The following is a 24,436-nucleotide window of genomic DNA, read 5'->3' as shown; positions in this document are numbered from 1 at the left end:
ACCTTGAAAACTGTCCATTTGCCTTCACACCCTAAGTAGGGTGGGCAGACAAATGGCCAAGACTCAGACTGCCCTTACTCTGTCAGGCCATTGGAGGCTTATGCTGTCAACATATAGAAGGTACGCCTGACTCAAAATAAGGCAGCAGACTTTCAGTTTGGCAAAGAAGGCACTCCAATAGCTTTGTGGTGGAGTACCAGCTCCACCAATGTATAAATTGGGCCCTTAAAGCTCTTCTCCCCAGTAAAATTACCATTATAAATAAAAACTGTGCACTGTTTAATTTCCTAGCTCAAAGTCATACATTAGGCCCAACCAAAATGTATACTTACTCATTGGGATTTCACACATGCATTATCATATGTAAAAAAGTGGAGTTTTACTTAGAGTGGGCAGAGAGCAGACAGTACTAAGTTAAGCAGACACGCATTTTGTAAAGTACATATTCAAGATGAAAAGAGTAATAAGATCAGAACACCAAACCATAAAAATCTCAAACCGAATAAACATTAACAAACAAAATGACACCAAAATGACAACAAAAAATAATTCATGAAAAAAAGCACCCAAACGCACTCAGTGCCAATGATAGTCCATGGAAGTGGTAGACCGTGACCTAGGGGCAATTTCAGGCCAACCATGAAAGAGCATGTGTTAAAAAGTTTTACTTTCAACTTAGGGGCTGATTTTCATCTGGGTAGTTGGTCCATCCTCTGCCAGGGAGTAAAATACTCTGTCACTCTGACTGATGTGCCAACCACCACATTTTGAAATGTCCCTTGGACCGGTAGTTATTTCAAGCATTGACAGGAACCGCCGTCATGGCGGTTCTTTCCAATGCATTGTAACTTTGACGGATGGCTCCATGAAACATGACAGACCCATACGACAAAGTTAAAAAAACATTTATTTTCAGTAGGAAAATCTCAAAGTCGGATTTTCCTTTAGAAAATAAAATAAATGTCCCCCTCATCATGGGAGTTTCCTCCCATGGAAAGAAGACATTGAGGACTTTTCAGTGCCCCTTCCCACCTATTTTTCCTGGCCTTGATAGGCACTGAAAAACTGCTATAAGTCTGCCCATTTTAATTAGGTCTGTGGACATATAGCCAAATTTACATCAGCTCATACTGTGTATTCAAACTATGGTTCACCTGAATCAAAATCGAGAGGTAAGCCACAGTCTTGGCCTGAAGGGAACTCTGTCATAGTTGTGACGGAGTTCCCACTCCACCAAGAAAAAAATCAGACCCTTATTCTTTTTTATGCACTTTAAAATCCTGCAGAGGGTAAGCCTGAAGCTGTATCTCACAAAGTTGTATCAAAATCAGAGACTTTTGTCACAAAGTCCAGCTGATGGCTCCAAAGTTCTTGGAAGTCCGAAAACTTACTAAGTAATACTTTTCTGGAGTAACTTCTCTGAGTCACTTCTAAGGCTCTCTGAACCTCAAGGACAGCACTTAGGAACCAGGCCTTACTCCTGCAGAGATCACGAGCAAGATCCAGTCCAGGTCCAGTTGGTCCTGATAACTTGTCATCTCTTGCAGCGTTTTGCCATTTTGTGTCTCTGTAAACACACAGAAGGCGTGCCAACTGATCCTTGGCATCTACTTCTTTGTCATGGGTACAAGTCACCGGACGCAGATATAGCCTTCTCTTCTGATCTTAAGTAAGTCCAGAAAGTGTTCTGAAATGGGTGGCACATTTATGATTAGTACTAGCTAGTGGGTATGTGTGACTCCTGGCTCCTCCCCAACTGATGGGGTAAAAGTTCAAATGGGCTATTCTACTCACTTTTTTGGCATTTCCTGGTTGCCATTTCCTGCTTGCCCTACTGCATACAATCCCACAGTGATTCTCACTCCTAAGAGAAACCCCATCTCCCTTGCACAGAACTTGGGTGCCCCTGGAGGTATATCAAGGAAATGAAGATACACCTCCTTTGTGGTCACTCATAAACTGGTTCTCAGGGTATGTTTCCACAATCTGGGTTTGATGCCAGCTTGGCAGGGAGAACAAACTCTGGTCTTCTCCAGGTCTCACCTTATATTTACTTGTGAAAGAGCAGGTACTTTACAAGTGAATTAAGTTTGTTGGTCCACCCTGACTGGTCTTCCTGCAAGAGGAAGAAAACAGTCCCCACACTCAGGCCATTCCGTCTGCTCTGGGAGCAGGTTTCACATCTCATTAAGGCTGCATACTTATGTCTGAGTTTACCACTTTGAATGTATTGTGAATTTGATGTATATAATTAGCTTATTTTGAATTATTGTAAGGTCATGCATGGATGGCATAGGAATTAAATGCCCTCTATGGGCTGCAGTGCATATGTATGCCATCCACATATATAACATGATATATGACAGTCAGGAGCACCACTTTGGTCTCACTGGGCTGCAGTTAGAAAGCACTGCAGTGACACATGGAAAGAAATGCAAAAGGGTATTAAAACCATGATCAAGGGATAGACAATCCCGAATGATGGCTCGATTAAGGGATATCTCCAGTACAGGTCCAAATTGAGTGTCATAAAGGCATTGGTTACTATTTAAATGTATGCTCCTAAAAGTTAATTTTCAATTCTTGATGACAAATATGGGATGACCTACTCTGAGGGATTGTGTTCAATCTTCTTATACAGACATTTTCAATTTTCTGGATGACCTCACAATCTATATATTCCCACAATCCAGCCCTGTATCTAACAACATAGAGACATTTACTTTTATAAATGGTGTACAATCCATTTCGGAGTTTAGAACCCACCTCTGTAGCAAATATAAGTACAACCTCAAGTCATTCAGTATGCTGTTGTTTCTTTACAGATCTTAGATACACCCAGTTTCTAGAATAGTCTATTTGGAAACCAAGATATGAGAAACTATGCACTTTACTAATTTGGACTCTGTTGATGATATGTGAATGAACTTTGGCTACACCTTGTTCACAGTTCATAGTATATGATTTGCTTAGTTTTATTTTAAGATCTAATTGTTCCCTGAACATTGTGTACCGCCCAATAAGTTTTTGGAGGCCATTTACCATCTTGACATTAAAAGATATACATCTGCACCTTATAGGAATGGAATCAATCGACTGCCTATTGAGGGCAGCTATTTAAATTTTTAGACAAAACATTTTTCTAAGTCAGTAATATAAACTGTTAATAAGAAATGAGACACACGCTTGTCTAATACTCCTTTTAACCTGCAAGGGAATAGTGCCCTCTCCATCCCAACCATTCCATAGCAGTAGCATTTCAATACATTTGAAGTCTAATTATGGCTTCATCCAACCCCCTAATGTTTCATAATGAGCCACAGCTAAGCATGATTAGCACAATCAAATGCACTCTAAGGTCCAAAAAAGGCTAAGTGCGGAAAACCTTTCTTGGTCCAGGTATATATTCCAACTAAGAGATTCAGTTTTAGACTTTGTTCGACAGCATCTAGTCCATATTTAAATCCATATTGTACACCTGTCAATAAAGTAGATGGTAAAATATTTGTCGGGGTGACCCACCTTGTGGAAGCAACTTTCATTCCTTTGAAGTTGGCCTGATATTGAGTCTAGTTCCAGGTCAAACCCAAACTGAGACTACATGGTATTACTTTATCTTGGTACTTATTTTTTTAAAGCTTAAAAAAATTCTCCCATTTTTTAAATCTGATTGTTATCATTTTGCAGTCTTTTTGCTTATTTTCTCAGTTTTTCTAAACTGATTTTGTAATTTTATTTTGTTTTCTTATGTTGTTTTCTTGACCATACAGTTTGTTTTATTGATTGAGTTTTGCAGACATTTGTCTTTGGATGATTCTCTGTGGAGTTGTTCCATAACTACGAGGGGTTAAGCAGATATTTTTAAAGATCTGTGTTAGCCAATCCAGATTGTGTTTATTGAGTTGTTAGGGTTTACTCCCTTCAAATAATAACCCAGTTCCAAAAATATTTAACAATGTGTCTCTGTTCATGAGTGAAGTCCCCCACAAAGTGAAGCATGCTATCATTGTGACCTTCTAAACAAGCGTTGGCATAGCCAATAGATCTCGCCTTTGGGACCTTATCAGTGTTTAGTCAGAGATATTGGCAATGTTTTTAAGGTATGTTGTAGAGCATGTAGCTGCTTTGTTCAGTACTATAAAGTTTGTGTGTAAATTGTGCTTAGTGTAGTGATGTAAGGGTAGTGGCATGGTGTAGAATGTAGTGGTGAGTTGTGATATGATGTGTGTTGGTAGGATGTATGTGTGTAGTGTGTTTTGCTGGTGTGTATGTTGGTGGTATATGTCCTGGTGGGCTGGGGCAGCTGACTCCTACTGATATCACATTCTACTTATGAGCCAACAATGGACCTATAAGATGCACTGGACTGTCACCCGCTTGTTTTGAGGAGATTCACTTTATTGTAAACATTTTGCTGATGTCCTGTAATCTCTTGTCAACTTCTCAATAAAGTCCTAATAAAAGGGGGGGGACGCTTTTCGATCACTGACATTTCAGCGTCTTGTCAGGGGCAGTAAGCGATATGACAATCTACAATAAAACTGTGTTTTGGCTTTCAAAAGTCTTTATCCTGAATCAGAATGCGCTCACATGTATTTATTTATTTTTGCAGTTTTTAAATAGCGCTAACTCTACCGAGGATATCTGATTGGTTTACATAAGTTCAAGTTCCATTACACATGGCCAAGTTCATTTTTTTGGAGGAAGACTGGCACAGGGAAATTAATTGATTTTCCCAGGATCACAGGATGTTGAGCTGAAGCTGAGACTCAGACCGCGCTACAAATAACAAACAAAGAAGAGAGGGAGGGGGTTCAAACATGGAGAGTAGGCTGCTAATGAAAACAAGCAGCTCAAGAGGGGTGTTGGGGCAGGCACAGGAATGCAGCTGCCGCCCTGCGCGCCACTGCTCGCTCCCAAGAGCAAAACGCAGTGGGAGTTAACATTACAAAAAGAGGTGGGACATGCACCCGCCTATAGCCATTTGCGTGCTTTCATTAGAGAAAGACACATGCAAAAGCCAATCCAATGTGTGGTAGGAGTCAGACCCACTTACAAGAAGCCTCCCATCGACAGCACATGCACGCTGCGCTAAGCTCCAACTAAAACAAACCGTGATACACAACCTCCATTGAACTTCCACATTATCTTAGTCCTCCTCTGAATTGCAAAAATTCATGGATCTGTGTTGACTGTACAAATATCTGCCAGTCAGAAGGCCTGCAGGTTGCTATGCAATCAACAAGTAGATTTCCACCCATACTGGAGCACCAAACCCTCTCTGAAACACGTCACAGCTAGTATGAATCTTTGCCCTCCTCATCTCTTAATGCTCATGCCCTCCTTTCTGGCACAAGTACATAGCAAGACTGAAAACATTGTGTTCTTTTGTTCTTGTTAAGTCCTTGAGAAGAAAAATTACTACTGGCACCTCTATTTCAAGATGTTTTATGCTCAGACTGAGCATCTTTCTTCTGTCTGGGCCCAAACATGTAAGCGCCTAATGAGGAGTCTTCCTTCCAATGTTATTTAAGACTAATCTGACCAGGTACTCCAAGGTTGATCGTGTGAGACACCTCAATTATAAACACTGGATGGCCTCCTTGGACAAAAGATATACAATCATAGTACAACTATAACATTTTTATAAAATGAAATAAAAAAAACAATTGTTGTGATTTTCATTATGAACTAAATATGTGTACCACTTTTGGTGCTGATTTTTTGAGCTAATACGAATTAATGAAGGTTCTAAGCAGGCCACTAGGCCTTGGCTCTTCTTCACTCTGTTGGGCAGAGAGACTAAAGTGGCACTGGTTTGTGTTACATATATCATGTTGCACTTAAAGACCTCTCTTGTTTGTCTATTGGGCCAGGAAGATAATATAAAAGAGATTCGTTTTAAATAAGAATACATAGGATTCTGCCTCCATTACACACGGCCATAGCCCTTGTTAGGGACATAAGTGTGTTCCGAAAAAGCAAACAACGTTGGAACACACTAGATGGAATGTCAAAAATCTATATTAAAATCACATCTTAAGTAAATGAGTTGCATGTATGTTGCACCTTACATCATCTTCCATTGATCCATTATTTTAATCCTTACGTTTGAAGTAGGATGTCATATGTCAATGACAAAGACATGTTTTAGAACACTTGGCTGCTACTGGTTTTCTCTTTGTAGTAGTTACATAACAGTTCTCCATGCACCATTATCACTTTATAAATATGACTGTTAAATATTTATTTCATGTAAATTCTTCATTAGATAAATTGATGAAGAACTTCTTTAAGAAACAGTGTAAACATTTAAACCAATGCAAATTTGTATTTTAAATAGTGTAAACTTAACTATCCCCAAGAAAAACACTTTCAGATAACAATTCAGAAGAAGGATGGTACACCCCTCAGTCACTATGTTGACAGCACCATTTAGAGGTAGTGATTTTAGGCATCTCTATACAAATGTAGCAATACTCTGTAACATCGCTCACTCTTATTTGAAGAACATTTATTTAATCGGTAGGATCAGATGTTTAGCAAATAGTTCATACTTCTACACATTTCACTAATCGAAAGTAAGGATGATGGAGTGATATTATGCTAACATTTCACAAGCGTAATATGCATATTCTTATGGAGTAATAATTTGTATCATATAACAGTTACACTTTGTGTATATACATAGACAAAGTTCATATGAAAAACGTTTAAGAGCAACTAGGATTGTTTTAGTTTGGATACTTTTTCTGAGACTGAAACATCAAATAAAAAGGTCACAGTACTTTAGATTCCAACTTCAAACGTAGCAAAGATTTCTATTATAGGTAATCGGGAATATAAATTAACATACTTCTGTAGAGGAAATAAAGTGGTCTGCAGAAAATGTACTGCGCACAAATATATTAATCAATTATTACACCTTGAATGGTCGTGCAGTTGGAAGAATCTGTATTTCATGTATCTTACAATGGAATATATTTTTTAGCTTAAAGTGGTTCAGCAAGTTCAATTAGACATTGTAAAACAGACTGAATGAATGTAAGTAAACTCCTTGAGACCTGAAAGTACTCCCTCGTGAGATAGCATTCTCATTAAGAAAACACGCTGCCGGGTCTTGGTGTTCTACTACTGAAAAGTAAAAATATGACACATCAATGGTCATGAAACCTACGTTTTCAAATGGAAACAGTAAATTCGGTCTGAAATATGAACAGGGTTACCAGTCACTGAAAATTTCAAAGCGCAGATTCCCGTTTTTACATTTTAACTAGGGCCCTAATTTACTTAGCTTAATGTTTGCATATGCTGTTGTGCTAATGTGTGACCACCTTAGGTCCGAAGCAAGGGTTTTTGATTCACTGTGGTGAATTTGATAGTTTCTACCACTGTGCACATAGTCAAGTCAAATCAACTTTTATTTGTATTACTAGGTACATATTACGCCCATCTTGCTTACAACAAGAGATATACAACACAACTATAAAAAGGAAATGGACTTGATAAAAAATCATAAAATATATTTTCAAGTTAGTCAAATTTCTATATCAGCATACAATCAAAAATAAATGAATTCAAGTATATAAATGTAAATCTTTCTTGTCATTTCAGTCATTAAAACTACATTTCTTATTTGCCTTGTCTTAATTTGAATTTTGCACAGAATGACACTTGTCATATGAGCAACAAAAAAAGTATCAAATATTCTTATAGTCAGTTTTATATACTTTCCCAGATGATCTTCGCAGATTATTAAAAAAATCAAGAGATGAATAATATACATAGTAATGCGGCATAAGATTTTAGGTCATTAGCAGAAGGCATCTTTTAAGTTGATTCAAATATGTAGGGCAAAAAACATAATATGTTCCTCAGACTATTGTGTCCAGGCAATAATAACACTGTTTTGATTTTGGAAGCAGGAGTAAAATGTAGCCAATGATAGTGTGCAGAACTGAAGTTTAAAGTATAGAGTCTTAGCAAGTTGAGTTTCAATATAATTAATATTGTTCAAATTCAGCAAACATTTAATATTGAAAAATGACACAATGAATAATCCTGTTCTTTCATTTTTTAAGAGCTTCATCTTCTCCAAATTTCCATTTTTTATTTCATTTCGATGTGTCGCTGTTAATCAATCCTGAAGCGAGCCATAAACTAGCAACTCCAATAGTAACTGCAATTTCATTAATATACTAAAAATACTGCAATTATGGTCTCCCTTGCTTTAGAAGGCATCCTCCAAGGGGGATGAAATAGTTGTTCTGGTTCTGGACAGCTCAACAACGATTCAATTTATTTCTCACATTACTTTGCTAAAAACCTAAAAAGTTTTTCCAAACCTACTCTACTTATCTGTCATATGAAAAGTATAGTTATTTATAGTTCACCATGATATATGTTTCTTTAATTGGCGAAGACAATAATGCTTTGAGTGGGGAGTATATTCTGAAGACTTTGAGTGCACGTTTATTCTGATTCACCCAGTAAAAGTAATTACAATCTGATATGGTATTTCTAATTTCACAAAAAAAACATGCCTCTAATGTTACCTCTACTCCCTCCACACATTTCACTTTCTTAAACCTGCAAAATGACTAAAAATGAAGAAAAAAAAGAAACTTCTGCTGGGATCAGTGATGCAAACATCAATTCAAACATAATTCCTCATTCTTCAGTGGACAACTTGTGATTGCACAGTATTCTCACACCTTGGAAGTAAAAATGACAGTTGTAGTGGTAATTCTGAGAGTGGGAGATGAGACTTGGCCGTTCCCGAGCCACTCAAAATGAAGGTAAGCCTGTTTGAATATTGGATACCAGTACTTTTAAATTTAAAACACCTTGTTAACACATGCTCGATAGAGGGGTTTGTCAAAATATATTTTATGGTTTAAATGTCTTAATTATTAGTTAATCACAGCAGAAAAGGAGAACAAAACAGCATTGTATTAGCCTGTGAATCAAAGGATGCATTGCTGGTGAGTATGTAGGTGAACAGCGTTTACTTTGCATGCGATACTTCGCACGCCATTACAATGTGGTTGTTATAATGACCGCATTGTTAGTTTGCATACCTTTACTACGCAAGCCGGAACAACGACTTGCGTTAGGGTGGGAGAAGGTGTTGGATTTAAAATCCAACACCTTCCCTAGTGTCCGCACAGACTGGAGTTGGTATAGTAAATTATACTACTCCAACATCCAGCGCCCCCTAATGCAATTCGTTGTTCTGAATTGCGTAGTAAAGGTATGCAAACTAACATCGTGGTCGTACTAACGACCGCGTTGTGATGGCACGCGTACTAAACGCATGCTAAGTAACGAGTGCTATTCGAGTGGGTAGTAACTCCTAACTCTCCCCACATGCCCCAACCCAGACCCGGTGTACATTCCAGACAGAATATGAAGAGATGTTACTGGCGCCTACTCTACCTAACCCTGAATGGGGGACCCCTAGGTGGTGTCTGTACAGGCCTCAGTCAAGCGCAGAAGGCATAAATATTTAGGGCAAGTGAGTTCGCAGAACTCTGACGTCAAGAGTTGCAAAAATGGACTCCACTGTTTTGAAAATGTTGTGCTTTGGTCCATCAAAGTTAGGGTTATTCGCTCCATCCCCACTATATACCACAGTCTGTGTATCCATCCTTGGTGTGTTGAAATATATTTTAAATGATTCTTCAAAAATAGCATTACAAATGAGGAAGAGATATGAGTGGTCTTGAATGCTAATGTATTATATAATGTCCTCTACGCATATTACTCAAACATTTTTTCACATCCTGTACCACAATTCACAGTTTCTTGTATTATTTTGGCATCTAACTATTTCTTTAATATTAACATGAGGAGAACCTGTGAAATGCAACTTACCAGATTTGCGATAATGTAATGGTATCCTTTAACGTGTTTTCCTATCGTGATAACCTGTGAATGGCAAGAGGTAAACAGTCGTTATTAGGGTGATGTCATTGTTAGGATTCCATTACTATGCAATGTTTAATACAACCAATTTCATTATTTAATAGACAGAGAATTTGAGCATTTTCACACAGTGAAACCGGATCTTTCTGCTAAGACTTTGTTCAACATTCCTGGATTACAAAAGAATATCCTTTGTTGCTCTCAGTGGAATGCATGGATAAAATGAGACATTTCTGAAAAGTTAGATTATGTGGTGCACCTGATTTGCTATAGGAGTACCACACAGCTTCGACAAGGTAAGATCCATGTTGCTTTATTTCTATCTCACCCACAACTTCTCAAAACCAGCTGTCAACACACAGAACAACTTTTCTTCCGCATTCATGGCTCCCGACCAACAAAAGGATAACCCGCCAGCTCCGCTCCGCCGACCTCGCCCTCGTTACAGTCCCCCGCTTCCGAAGAGCGACCTCAGGCAGCAGATCGTTCTCCCACCTCGCCGCCAAGACCTGGAACACCCTCCCCATCCACCTACGGCAGACCCAAGACCTGCTGACCTTCAGAAAACTCCTCAAGACCTGGCTTTTCGAGCAGTAGCAGCCTTCTCCACCCCAGCGCTTTGAGACCCTCACGGGTGAGTAGTGTGCTTTACAAATGATATGATTGATTGATTGATTGATTCCAGAGCATTGGCCATCCTGATGACACATGATGCTGGCCTGCCATAGACAGAGAGGGCAGCAGCTGGATCTGTGGTCCAAGCTAAAATAGCACATTACCATTTCTGGGTGTGGATGGGGTATCTTGGAACATCTTATAGTTGATTGTTTGCTTCTCTACCTATAAACCGCTTCAGGGTTGGACTTCCACATTATGTGGGAGCTTACATAAAATGGAGCAGACAACAGCAGCAGCACAACAGAGATGGCTGGAGTAAATGTAGCTGGCCACATTTACTCCAGCAAAATTCTGTTCTACATGTGTATAGGGACCACACTGGCTCCACCAGCACCTCAATACTAATGTGACATTTAAAGCAAGGGTGCATGGAATGCTGTTACATGCACATAATGTCACATCTACCTGGTGGACCTGAATGGTGTGTAAAAAATGAGTGTAGGAAAATCAACAGCAGCCCAAAGATCTAATTTTGCTTATTCATGTATATAAAGGGCAATATGTAACCGCAGTGCTGTAACCTCGATGGATGTCTGCTAGGAACCTATAAACCACCTTCTCATAAAGGCTGTTAACAAATTCACAAAGATCCAGGAATACCAGTTTTAGATATAATTTTGTATCACTTTTATGTTTATGTTTACGGACGCCATTTTGCATTTAAGGAGCTTTTTCTAGCTATGCTATAATTAGATTATGAAATTGTGTTTTGTTACAGTAAGCTTTTATTAGACCTGACACCCTTGGGCCGCAGCCCCCAAATATTTAGCCCCTTTGTGAGAAATTGTAATTTAAAACCTCTTTTAAATCACAATTCTGAAAATGTCTTGATTAAAAAGTTGACATGTTCTTGTCCTATCCATTTGGTGCCTGCAGCCTAGATCCTGCGTAATATGGCTAGGGGAAGTTGGCAGTTGGCCTCTTTGTATTCCTCCCAGGCAGTATCACAACAGAGGGTATGGGTGTTAGCAGGATGGGCCATCCTGACCTGATAGGAGGGTCAGAGCTGTAACCTACTACATGTGCACTTGACAGGCACTGGCCAGGCACACTTACAAAGGCTTCACACTAACCTATTGTGCCCATAGACAGACTAGGACCAGGCAGGGTGCAGGACATTCCAGACACTTCTGTAAGAGAAAAACCCCAGAAGCTTCTCCCATTTCAAAGGAGGCACCAGGTATACAAAAGGAGACCCTCAGACCCTCTCTTCACTACTCTCTTGGACCTTTGGATACTACAGAAGAAGGCCTGCTTTGCTGCCAAAGAACTGTCCTGCTGCCTGAGGCATGGCCTGCTGTCTGAGTAGAAAAACTGGACCTGTACTATTCATCCTAGGCAACCTGAGCGACTCCAAGGGCTAGTTAGCTGTCCTCCTGTTCTGGGCTACAGGGACACAGCAAGCTCCAGAGGTCTTATTGCAACTGCCCAGCTGTCATGTTGCACTGAACATGACTGGATCTGAAACTGTACTTGCATGTGCACTGTTGGCCTCTTCTAGAGTGAGTTCCTGATCCCCAAGAAGACCATGTCCTCAACTCTTGGTGTGGCATCAGTTGAGCTCCTCCTGGAAGAAAGGATAAATCCTGAAGTTGTGGGTTCTTGAAGACCGCAAATGGGACCGTTCATGCCAAGATCTTGCCACCCACACCAACTTCCAATGTGAAGCTCTAGTGAACCCAATTTTTCATGCTGCAGTGACTGCCAGCGACAACCAGCAACATGAAATTTGCACTTCGCACTACAGCTTCAACAGCCCACAGTTGTTGCCAACGTGAAGCTCTAGCAATAACCCTCGATGATGCGGAAAAGGACCTTCATGCTACAATGAGGACTGTCAGTGGTGCCTGGCCTGATCTTCGCTCTTCAGCGACAACCATCTTCAATGCTTTCCCTGCTCCTCTCAGCCTTCTCCACCTCAAACTGAACTCTTTGCGCTGCACTTTAGAAGGTAACTTTTTCAGCTGGAGTAACCTGATCCCTGTATCCTATCCGGCCTGCAACCCATCACAGTCAGAATGAACTGGTCACTTTCACCCGGTCTAGCATTACCAGATACCTTCGAGTGGAGCTTCGTGTTTTTTTTAATATCTCTGTTCTACTGATTGTCTTTTGTTGTTTTGGAGTCAAATAATTTATAACATTTTATTCTATTTTTCTAATTGTGTGGGATATATCTAGTGTTGTGTTTTCACTTTATTACTATCTGAGAGCTGCATAAAAATTTGAGACATTGCCTGTGAGTTAAACCTGACTGTTTTTGTGGCAAGCTGCCAGAGGGTAAAGCACAAGTTAATTTTTCGACATTTTGTGCTTCACCCTGACAAGGATTGTTGTGACAGTTGCTTGAGAAAGTTTTCACACCTTTCAACCAACAACCCAAATGCTCAGTTATTTTTTAGAAATGATTAATTATGTTACTTGCAATAACGTCATATCAGTATTATAATATCACTGCCGTATCTATCTGATGCCAGGGTAGGCAAAGCTCTTCAACTGCATCCTAGTAGCTAAAAACTTGGGACCCAATTATGAAGCTGTAAAAGACCAGGGGCTCATTTCCCAAACTTGCTTTTATACAGTTAAAAGGATGTAACCACATTAAATTTGTCATGAGAGAAAATGTACTCCCAGGACTGGCAAGTAGTCACCCAATGACACTAAAGCCCTGAAAGGTTGTGTACACCCACAAGCTATTGTGTTTGTGGATATTGAGAAATTTGTACATGGCCCATTCTCATTATAAGCATGTAGAGGGTGATTTACTTCTATTAAGGGCAGTAATTCTCTTTCCAAGGATGGATTGAGCATGGTGCACTCCCAACGTGGAAGTGCTTTCTTCAACATTTTTTAAACCTGTATTCATGGGCGCTAGTAAACCTGCACATTATTGTATTTTTTTTTTTTAAAGAATGTTCCTCAAGAACCTCAAACAAATTTTGAAAACATGCTGTTTTGAAATATGATGTTTTTTGATGGCTTACGAGAGGCCGTATGGCCTGATTGCTTGTTCATTGAGGTTAGGGAGTTAGAATGAACCAGTTGAGGAACTTCAAATCAATTCTACTCCTTAAAAATAGGAAGATGAGCATGGTTTTTCTTGTGTACCATGAGAAAAGTATCTGCCTTTTACACATCTTAACACTTGTAAGAAAGTGGATTATTATATTAGGTGGGGAACTAACCCCCTCAAAGAATAATAACACTAGTTGTCAGGGTTCATTTGGACAGTTACTAAATTAGCCTGAGCTCAACCCAAAGCAGAGATGACATAGAGCAGACAAGCCTAACTTAGGGCAATGTGTAAAATAATCATGCAGTGCATTGGTCTGTTGAAGATGATGCGGAAATTTCTCCCACTAATATCTCTTCAACACAAAAAAATCATAGTCCAAGCCATGATAGGGTCTCGGCTTGATTATGCAAACGCCCTCTACCTGGGCCTCCCTAAATACCTTTTAACTCGTTTGCAGGTTGTGCAAAATGCAGCCGCTAGAGCAATTTTTGGACTGCCACGAAGGGCGCACGCGTCGGAGCTGCTTGAGAAACTCCACTGGCTTCCTATTGCCAAGAGAGTCACTTTTAAGATCTTGACTCTGGCTTTTAAAGCCCTCCATCATATTGGCCCTAAATATCTTCGGAAACGGATGGCCTTTTATGTCCCAAGGAGGTCTTTGAGATCTGCGCAACTACTTAAAGCCACGATTCCCCTAATTAAGCGTGCCCGTATAGGAGGCCGCTCCTTCCGTTATCTGGCCGCTCGCAGTTGGAATGAGCTTCCTTTTACGCTGCGTTCGTCGTCCAATCTGCTTGCCTTTCGTAAGGAGCTAAAGACGTGGCTTTTTGCTCAGTAATAGCTGTACCATCTGAGCAGGGCACTGTGTTATGTATCTTCTCTGATTTTCTCTTTGCCAAAGCGCCGGGACACTCCATGGAGTAGCCGCGCGCTATAGAAGAGCTATTTTAACATAACATAACATAACAGTGCCAGCACAGTAATAAACTAAAAACACCAACAAATTTAACTTTCCAAACCAAATTTGAATAAATAGAGTAACATTTTGTAAACAAAATTACACCAACACAAAAGCAATCCAATGAGGGAAATCAGAGATATGGATTTTTACGATTTTAAGCAGAGGTAGCATCAAAAAGCAAAACAGCTCCAACGTGTGTCTATGGAAGTGTTAGATCAGGACCTAGATGTGATTTTACGCTGATCACAATGGAGCCCTGGTCTAATTCAACAAGTGCATTGGTCCTGGTGAAAGGCCAGGAAGTCAAAACGTTCAAAAATGAAAAGGAGCATACAATTACTTAATCTAGATAGCTTAATTCAAAGCATTAGGATACAAAAACAAATAACATCCGATGATATTCCAATGAAATAAGATAGCGGAAGTCCAACCGTGATTTGCAATACAGACAGACTAAGAGGGAAATTTATCACTCTATGTATTGGAACTGGAACCTCGGTCGGACTTCTACTTCTACTATCTTATTTCCTCCTACACTGTGAGACATTATTTTCTGAAGAATAACCCAATCCTGATGAAGTCTGCATGAACGAAATGCGTTGGCTGAGCTGATTTGTAAATGTAAAAACATTCAATTAAGTGGATTTGCAATTCACATACAAGATTCCAGAGGAATATTATTGGTGTCCTAATGCTTTGATTTAAGCTTTTTTAGATTAAGTGATTGTATGCTCCTTTTCATTGGTGATTATCATTTTTGGGATTATTTATGACTTCAACACAGTGGGGTCATGAAAAAAGGAGCGTAGAGATAATAGATAATGACTACAATTATACACTAGTGCGACATCTAATCACCCACACTGCTAGTGCTCATATTTTGGTCAAAAAGGGACTAGACATTTTTTTAGGAAAAGCATTGACATTTCTTCTAAGGCCAATGCAGAATGGGACTTATTCGCTTTTTTGGAGGTGTGTGAGCCTTCATTGGAATGTAGCTGAAATTCATTCTGGCACTGTGGAACTGCTGGTTGGATACTTTTTGGGGCAGGCCTGCCATCTCTGGAGCAAAAGGTTTCAAATGTTTCCAAACTATACTGGTGCCCCAGAAACCATAGGAATACTCTTCTAAGGTCACCAGGACCTCGCGGGGATGCTGTTGAAGACTCTAAGGGTGTCCAACAGAGGCCAACATCAAAGTTCAATTCAGATCTAGTTGCCACTGGTCAGCTGGGCACTTTAAGAATTAGCAACTTGTTGTGTTCCTGTAGTCATACAGGAAGTTTGCCCACATCTTTTTTCTGGTTCAAGGGGGAGTAGGTCTAGTCCTTCAAGGCACTTCTCACGTCACAGCCTCTATTCTGTTCTTCCGCAGGTCAGGATGTGTTCTGACGAGGGTGCTTTGGGGTGCCAAATTTATAGTTGGTACCAGATAATTGGTGAGCATGGCTCGTGGGCACTTTCTAACCAATAAAGTAAAGGTTTCAGGGGCAACCTTACCCACGTTTTCAGTAGTTCTTGTATGGCCTACTGCAAACAGGGCCACAATGCCATGTGCTAGGTCAATTAGCAAGATGGCAAATGTCTTCGGCCAGACTAAACTTTGGCTCTGAGGCTGGGGTGTGTCATTGGGAAATCTCCAGTGCCACCACTCCCCCATATGTAACACAAAAATCCAGTTTGAAGCATGCCACTGACCCCCAAAAAAACAGAAGACAGAAGTTTAGTGAAACAAAGAAGGACCACTTCTACTTTTAAAAATCATGAACCATATGCTACTCTTATCTTGACCCTGTGCCTCGTGGTAACAGCCCAGCCCAAACTGCCAAGCCAGTCCCTCCCTGGACCAGAAACAAGCATCCAGGAACGGGTTTCAGGACATCACCCCATATCCACCAGGCTAATTTCCATCCAGTGGCGCAGTGAGCACGGGACCCATGTCTGGGCATACCCTTCCTACTTAGGGCGACATATGCAAAAGGAATGCTGAACAATGCACACATTCATCCCCAATCACAAAGACCTGGGTTTAATCCATAGTTCTTTTGTTCACCACACCACCCCAGTTTGGACCCAGCCACATGAAAAATCAGTCTTGACCATGTGCCTCATGGAAACAGTCCAGCCCGAACTGCCAAGTACACTGTAGTGGATGGCACAACAGGTGCTGCAGACCACAAGTGGCATTTAACTTCTAGGTTGATGCCTTGTTTTCTAAACCATATTCTAGGATATAAGGACAAGTTATAGGTGCCAATCAAGCATTAGCCAATTGAACCAGGCTTAAAGGGGAGAACAGTACAGGCACATATGCAGTCACATGATTACCATGGGTAAAGTGCACAGGTTTCTAAAGTCATTCTAAATAATACCCGGATAAATTCCAAAAAACTAGGGTGACAATGCAGAAAAGGCAGGTTTTCTACACCACTCTGCTTGAATTAATAGAAGGCTTGGATTGCAATGTGGGGCTGTATTTTACAAAGGGTGCACTGCCACGGTCTGCACCATAATTTTTGACAAGATCAGTGCAGAGCAGACAGAGGCAGTGTGCATACAATCAATGTGCTGCTTCCAAAGCAACTGCCAACTCTACCCTGTGGGTGGCACATCAGTGAAAGGCAGACTGGCTGTTTGAAGCAGACGCTGTATCTTACACAGTGCAGGCGCCACTGTGAGCAACTGCACTTGTCTACAAGGGGGTGTCTGGTGTTGTCCCCCTTCGCTCTACTCAGAGGGCTGTCCTCAGGGAGTTGCAATGACTGTGCACCACCTCTTTGTGTGTCACAGTCAGTCCCTTGGCGTTCACATCCATAATATGATCCAAGTGCAGATGCAAAGAATTTCCCTGATTGCACGGGTCCACTGCCTCATGCAAAGAGTGAACCCCCCCTTAAGAGAGTGTCAAAATTATCTGTACACCTGCACCATCTGTATTTTATTAAGTGTCTGCGGCCCCTTCTGTAACATCAAAGTGCTACAAGGCACAAAATCCAGACACAAACGTGTGTTGCACCCCTGGAGCACTTTATGTAATATGGCCCTTGGCGTTATACATTACTAGTATTCAAATATTGCAGGGGTAAATACTGTAAGTCCCACCAGTGTAAAATGCAGCTAGCAAATCGCATATGCATTTAACAGTTGACCAACTAGAGCAGAAGCTTTAAAATAGTTCAGGTAAAAAATATCAAGTCAAAATACTCCTGTATCTTTACTTTATTGATTGAGTGATGGCCAAATATACTCAAAACCTACAGAAACAGGAGTCGGTTAAGGCATTTAACAATCTGAATCATCATTTTAGACTTGATCTCATTCTGGAGTGAAATTTGATTGGTTATGGAGAGAATTACTTTCTATAATGATAACTGCCAGTTGTAATGCAATTAGGGCCAGTGGGGATTTATTTTCTGTCACTGGCAATATTATCACCTACAGAAGGCGAGGAGACTAATAACTATCAACTGGCATATGCCCCATTTCTAATGGATGGCATTTACCTCCAGAAGCAATAATTAAGTACCACCAGTTGAACGATTGTAAGCCTTTTCTTAATAAGACCCATTTGGTTTAATTCTATAACATTGGTAAAATTCAAGAAGCTTCCCAGCAGGCTCGATGCTCTAGCTCAATATTCTAGTATAGGAAGGGTTATTACAACCATGTATTGGAAATAAGGACCAAGGTTTAAGGTTGGTGTCAGTACATACTCTGTCACAGATTAATGGCTTGAGTCTCCTGTTGTGCTACCACATTGCCTAGTTAACATCAGCTGCGGCCAGTGCAGTTAAGAACAGTGGTGCAGTAGGGCCGGGTGGGGGATTTCAAAAGACGACCACAAGAGAAAATTAATTTTGTATTTCATTTTCTCTCGTGGTTGTCTCTCGAAATCCCCCCCAACCCGGCCGCACTGCCTGACCGCTCTTAGCTGCACAACAAGCTGGTTAACATAAGATACAGCTGTATTTTATAAACCCTAACTGTTATCCTTCCATAATTAATATGACATTTCTGTACTGGAGCATACCGTTTTTGAGTTACATGTGATAATCAATTAAAAGCAAATATGTGTAGTTAATATAGAATGCACATTTAGTTGATATTATTTCTCTTTGTAATGTAACAATCAAGTTTGAATATATTCATAGTACTTAGAGCCTTATTACAAGTTTGACAGTCATCCTGTTGGCCCTCTAGAACGCTGCCATGACAGCGCCTACAGCAAGTTCCTACATGGTGTGCATGCATGGCAGGTATGGGGGAGAAATTCCAGGGGAGTGCAATATGTGCCCCAGCATGCACCCCCAGGCCCAGATCTGGCCGGGGACCCTGTTAGGAACCCCTTGTCCTGCATGTCCACCACCCTTTTCATGTTGCGCTCACCACCAAGTGGTGGGTATGAAGGTCGTAATAAGCATGGCGGTGCCGGCATCAGCAACGCCAGCATATTGAGGCCGGTTTCAGACCGCCGACACAGCGGGATCCTTGATCCACATTTGCTGTATTCAGACAGGCAGTGGTGGTAGTGGTCGGACCGCCACCGCAAGTACGGCGGTCCTGAGGACTGCTGTACTCCTAAAAATGCCCTAAATCTAGTTGCTGATTCTTCTTCACTGATTTCTGAAGAGCTTCTAGAAGTTCTATAACTGTTTGTCTTATTTACTGTTATTTGAAACAACATAATTTTGAAGAATAGAAATAAGTAAAATGGCATCAGGTCACTGTCTGTTAATTGTTTACACTGGGAACTGAAACTGGTCCTGGCATACTACTCGGCCGGCACCCCTGGAGGGAGGGGGGGAGCAGACGAGCTGTTTGCGAAGGCTGGTTTCGGACGATTTTGTTACAGGGAGCCAATGTTGCTGAACCTGGGTAACAAAAATGGCCCTCCAGGGACCCAAAACTGGCCCCCAACCTGGCGTCCCACTGGGGAAATGCCAGTGCCCACTTTGTCCAGTCACAGAGTGCGGCTCAGACAGGAGCTATGTGGGAAACCCTTGTCTAGTTGCGTCTTAAGAGAGGAACATGGGCCCAAGATGATGGTTTGAAGTCTATCTTTCAGAAAGTGCTGGAGCCAGTTGGACGCAGGGCCTTGTACACCGATCTCTCAAAGCCTCTCCAGCGTCCTAACGTGAGAGACTGTGTCAAAGGCCGTAGAGGGATCTAATAGCACAAGCCTAACTGGGTTTCCTGAGTCAAGCACAAGTCGAATCCGTCACTGCCAAGAGTGCCTTTCCGTACTATGGCCTGGTCGAAAGCCAAATTGAGAAGAATGCAGAATTTGATTTGATTCTAGGTAGGCTGCTAGTTCTTGTTAATTAAACCTTCGAGCAATTTGCCCAAGAAAGTCAGCAGAGATATGGGGCGATAATTAGCCAAAGACTTTTTATCCAGTTTTCTTTAGGATAGGTCGTACACAGACAGCCTTCCACCCAAGAGGGATGGTGCCTGTTTCCACTGAACATTTGAATATCTCTAAAGTGGCTGGGTCAAAGCAGTTAGATAGCAGACATTACTTTGGGGGGAGAGCAAATGTCCAAAGGAGAGCCTGATTTAGCAGCCACCAGAGAACTGCAAATTTCCTCTAAGGTAAAGGGTGCAAAACTATCTAAGGTATAATGCCTATGATTTATCCAATCTGCTTCGGTATCAGTAATCCTGCAACGGAGAGGGGGAAAGTGTTACATTTTGAATAAATATGAGAGATTTTCTCCTGAAAGAAATTGGCCAGTGAGTCACAGAGTTCCTGGGATCCTTTGGAAGACTAGGCACATGCCCGTGGAGTAGTGAAGTCTTGGACTATATTAAAAAGTGCTTTAGAGGGGTTACCTGGCTGCGCAATTTGATTGATGATCGAATTTTGTCTTGTGATTTTGATATTATGGTGATATCAACATAAAGCTTGTGTATAAAGGTCCTTATCATGAGGTTTTTGAGTTCTGCTCCAACGTCTCTTTAAGTTCTTACACACCGATTTTTCTAGTTTTAACTTGGTGGTAAACCAAGGAGCTTAGGGTCGTGGTTTGTGATGGAGCTATAGTTTTTATAGGGGATTGTTGAATCCAAGAGCTTCAGTTAAGGCAGTATTAAATGTAGTCAGTAACCTCAGAAATACTGTTGAACATCGCTGAAGTGAAGGCAATGTGTCATCATTGAGCAGTGCAGAGCGCCATCATCAGGCCGTGCAGGATGTAGAAATGCTGTCATCAGGCAGCCTCTGCAGTGGCATCGCAGGGCGATGCACATGAATTTCTCACTCAGTCAATGCAATGCATTGGTTTTTGAGGAAAACAGCTGCAGAACACACTTCTGAGACTGAGAGCTTGGAGGGGGCACCTCAAGCAAGGGTACAACTCACAGAAGGACCAGGTCCAGCAGCAACAGCAGAATTGTAGGAAGTATTTTGTGTCACTGAGACTTCAGCACGGAGGAGGCAAGCCAGCAAGCCCTTGGTGATCACTTGAAGGGAATGCAGAGCTCTTCCAGCAGAGTCGCAGGGCAACAAGCAGAAAATCAGTCCTTCCAGAAAAGCAGCCAAGTTCAAGTCAAGATCCAAAAGTGTCTGATTCCAGGTGCTCAGGGACCCAGTGCTTATACCTAAAAGTGCCTTTTTATGAAGGGGTGACTTCAAAAGAACTCTCTGAAGTGCACAAGGATCACTTTCAACCTAATCCTGTCTGCCATGCTCAACCTGTGCAATAAATCTGTGCTTCGTGTGGACAGGGCACTACCTATTGAATTGTAAGTGTCAGTCCCTCCCTTTTTCCCCCTGCCCATGAATGCATATGAGTGGTCAGAATGCAAATGAGTATCACCTTCCTGCGTTGTAGCTTTCTAGGGGGAATGCACAAAGTGTAGCTGTCACACAACCCATAAATGTATTCGAGACAGACTATCATCCACAAAGAGCAGTACGTACAGAGAAATGTACAATTTCTAAAAGTGGAGTTTCTAAAATGGTAATGTTAAATATAACTTCATCAGTAAGGAGGATTTATCATTACTATTCCAAACATATTGAGCATGAAAAAGCTATTCCTCTCTGATCAGGAATCACGTCTTAAAAGTATATTAAGGAATTACCAATCCAGGCAAGGCCAGTAGTGAAAAATGAAATAGGCTGTTTGTCACTACCAGGACATGCCAAGCATGAAGGTATATGGGGCTGTTTGTCACTACCAGGACATGCAAAGCATAAAGGTACATGCCCTATTTTTTACTTACATAGAAACCTGCCCTTAGGGTTTCTCAGAGCCCACCTTAGGGGTGACATATGTAACAAAATGGGAATTTAAGACTTGGCAAGTAGTTTCTAATGCCAAGAGGAAGTGGCAATAAACCGCCCGCAAAGGCACTGAAGTGGCAGGCCTGAGACAGGTTTGAAAGGGTACTTGTGTGGGTGGAACAATGAGTGCTGCAGGCCCACTAGTAGCATTTAAAGTACAGGCCAGGGGTATATGGTATACCACTTTACAAACGACTTACCAGTACAGCAAATATACCAATTAGGTATACCCCAATGTCATCATGTTTAGGGGAGAAGCACACACACTCTAGTACGTAAGTGCTCGGAGTCCTAAGGCCGACAAAAAGAATCAGCAAAAATGTGCTGCAAAAGGTAAAGAATTGGGAGAAAGACCACCCTAAGGATGACATCTCTAACACTCTATAAAATTGCCACTTAACTACTGTACTGGACTTTGATGGCAAATTGTTTGCAAAATGTTACTTGGAAAACTTTCTGAATGAGCATAAGAAAGGTGTCTACAGAAGCCTAGCCAGTTTGCTTTATCTCAGGATTCTCTACAATCTATAATATCATGTCAGTAAACATATTAAATATCAAATATTCTTCAGAATGTGACAAATAAGACAGAAATCGCCTATGGTTTAAACTGCAGTTTCGTTGGCTAGACAATACCTTGTTGCAATTTCTCATAGATTTCTTCACAACCAATTGGGTGCAAAGCAAGCTCTCTAACGCCAAAGTAACTTCTACAAAAATCCGCACAACCAAAAGCCTGAAACAGCGCTGCATCTTAGCTGCTCTTTTATTATCACTATGCATAGCTTACCTCCAAGAATTTCTGGATCACAGTAATGGTGTAGCTCTGAAACTATGAGGCAAAAGACTAAACAATTTAACTGATGTCAACAAACTTGTAATCTCGTCATTGACCCACACTGGCTTTAACACCAACTGTATAGATTAGAACAATACAACAAATTGAATAACCTTGTCACAAATGCAGGAAAAAAGTTATGAGTGACCTTGTCACAAATGCAGGAAAAAAGTTATGAGTGATGGAAGTAAAAAAAACTTTTACTAGAAAATGTACTCTAAAACCTTGGAAAACTTCACCAGCCATCCATACCTAGGTTGACAATGACAATAAAGGAAGCCACTATCGAAGTACTATTTTTTAAACTGCTTTATAATCTTGGTTGCCTGGTTGCTTTTCTTTTGAATATTTTGTTTATTCAAGTCTGACCACCTAATTACAATGTAGGGATCCGTATTTAAGCCGGCTGGTCAGACCGACTGGCTTCAGACGAGCTCAAGGAGCCCTTCGACCAGTCAGAGGCCAGACATAATCCCTTATGTATGGCGTTTCCGCCATTTGGATTATGATGTTGCTTTACGACAGCCTTTTTATGTCGGGCATTCCAACATGAAGAGCCTGTAGGAAAGCATATTTGGGCCCCTAGCAAGACTCCCATGCCTCCATGGCCTCCGGTTGGAGGCCTGGGTGGCACCTTTTGCCTCCCCTGTTAATCCCTGCACCATTGGGCAGGCAGCTTAGGGACTAACAGAAACTCCAATTTCTCTATGGGAGCTTGTGCTACATCTGATTTCTGACCACAGCAAAAGCTCCCATAGAGAAATGGGAGCTTGCGACAGCACCATGTGCGGTGGCATTGTAATTGTGGTGTCAGTCCCAAGACTGCATTGATGTCGGTCCGACAGACATCGTAATGAGCCCCTTAGTGTCTTCTGTAAGGCTGATGCTTATATTTGACCAAAATTGATCCTTCATATAATTGACTGTATCAATGGCAATAACACTATCCTTTGCGATGAACAGGACATGGACCAATAAATCTCTACTTCAACGGATGCATATATTAAAGCCAATGTTGAAAATGGCAATCTTATAGTCGCAGTTGAATTAGAAGCATTTGAATATCTTTAGTTACAGCTAAATATCCCCTTATGAATTATTGAGTACATGGTATACCTTCAGATACTGTATACATATGGCACATGAGGCCTTGGTAGGCATGCTTCAACCAATTTGGATGTTTTATTGTATTTGTTTGCCATAGTGAGATGGCAGTGGAGGTGTCCATGGTGCCTTAGCCTCAGTCGTTTGTGATATGGCGTATAGAGCCTTCGAGATTGCAGAAGTCTTCGCACATTTTTGTTGCACAAGCATTCCTAAAAGGGATATTAAAATGGTAAGCAGTGCTTTTGCATGAACTACTTTCATGTCCTTACTGAAATCTTTTTACTAAATTGATTCACTTGCTTCGGATGTATTTAATTTCATTGTTTTTTTTACTCTTCTCTCCCGCTACAGATAGTCATCAACCATATGCAAACCATCTTTGACCTGCTAGTAGTACGTATTTTTGCTCAAAACAGGCATGGCCTAACAGTGCTAACTGGACTGTTAGTTTCATGGTGAAGGCCACACTGGTTTACATATAGTTGCCCAATTGTGTAACAGTATCAATCAATCAATCAATCAATCAATCAATCAAGACATTTGTATAGCGTGCTAGTCACTCGTGAGGGTCTCAAGGCACTGGGGGGAGGGGAGATGCTGCTACTGCTCGAACAGCCAGGT

The 24,436-nt window shown here is 41.1% G+C and overlaps 1 protein-coding gene across 5 annotated transcripts in view; it reads right to left on the bottom strand.

Moving 5' to 3' along the window:
• GRIA2 (glutamate ionotropic receptor AMPA type subunit 2) overlaps nt 1-24,436 on the bottom strand; it is a 512,702-nt gene that overhangs the window by 213,573 nt on the left and 274,693 nt on the right. For all 5 annotated transcript variants that reach the window (XM_078676989.1, XM_078676984.1, XM_078676985.1 and 2 more), the window contains exon 5: nt 9,877-9,930. In XM_078676989.1, coding sequence (XP_078533115.1) covers nt 9,877-9,930 — 54 coding nt within the window. The remainder of the gene's footprint in view (nt 1-9,876; nt 9,931-24,436) is intronic.

The sequence above is a fragment of the Lissotriton helveticus genome, chromosome 2_1, assembly GCF_964261635.1.
Source record: "Lissotriton helveticus chromosome 2_1, aLisHel1.1, whole genome shotgun sequence".
NCBI classification, from domain to species: Eukaryota; Metazoa; Chordata; class Amphibia; order Caudata; family Salamandridae; genus Lissotriton; species Lissotriton helveticus.
This window is presented reverse-complemented; position numbering and strand designations above follow the sequence as displayed.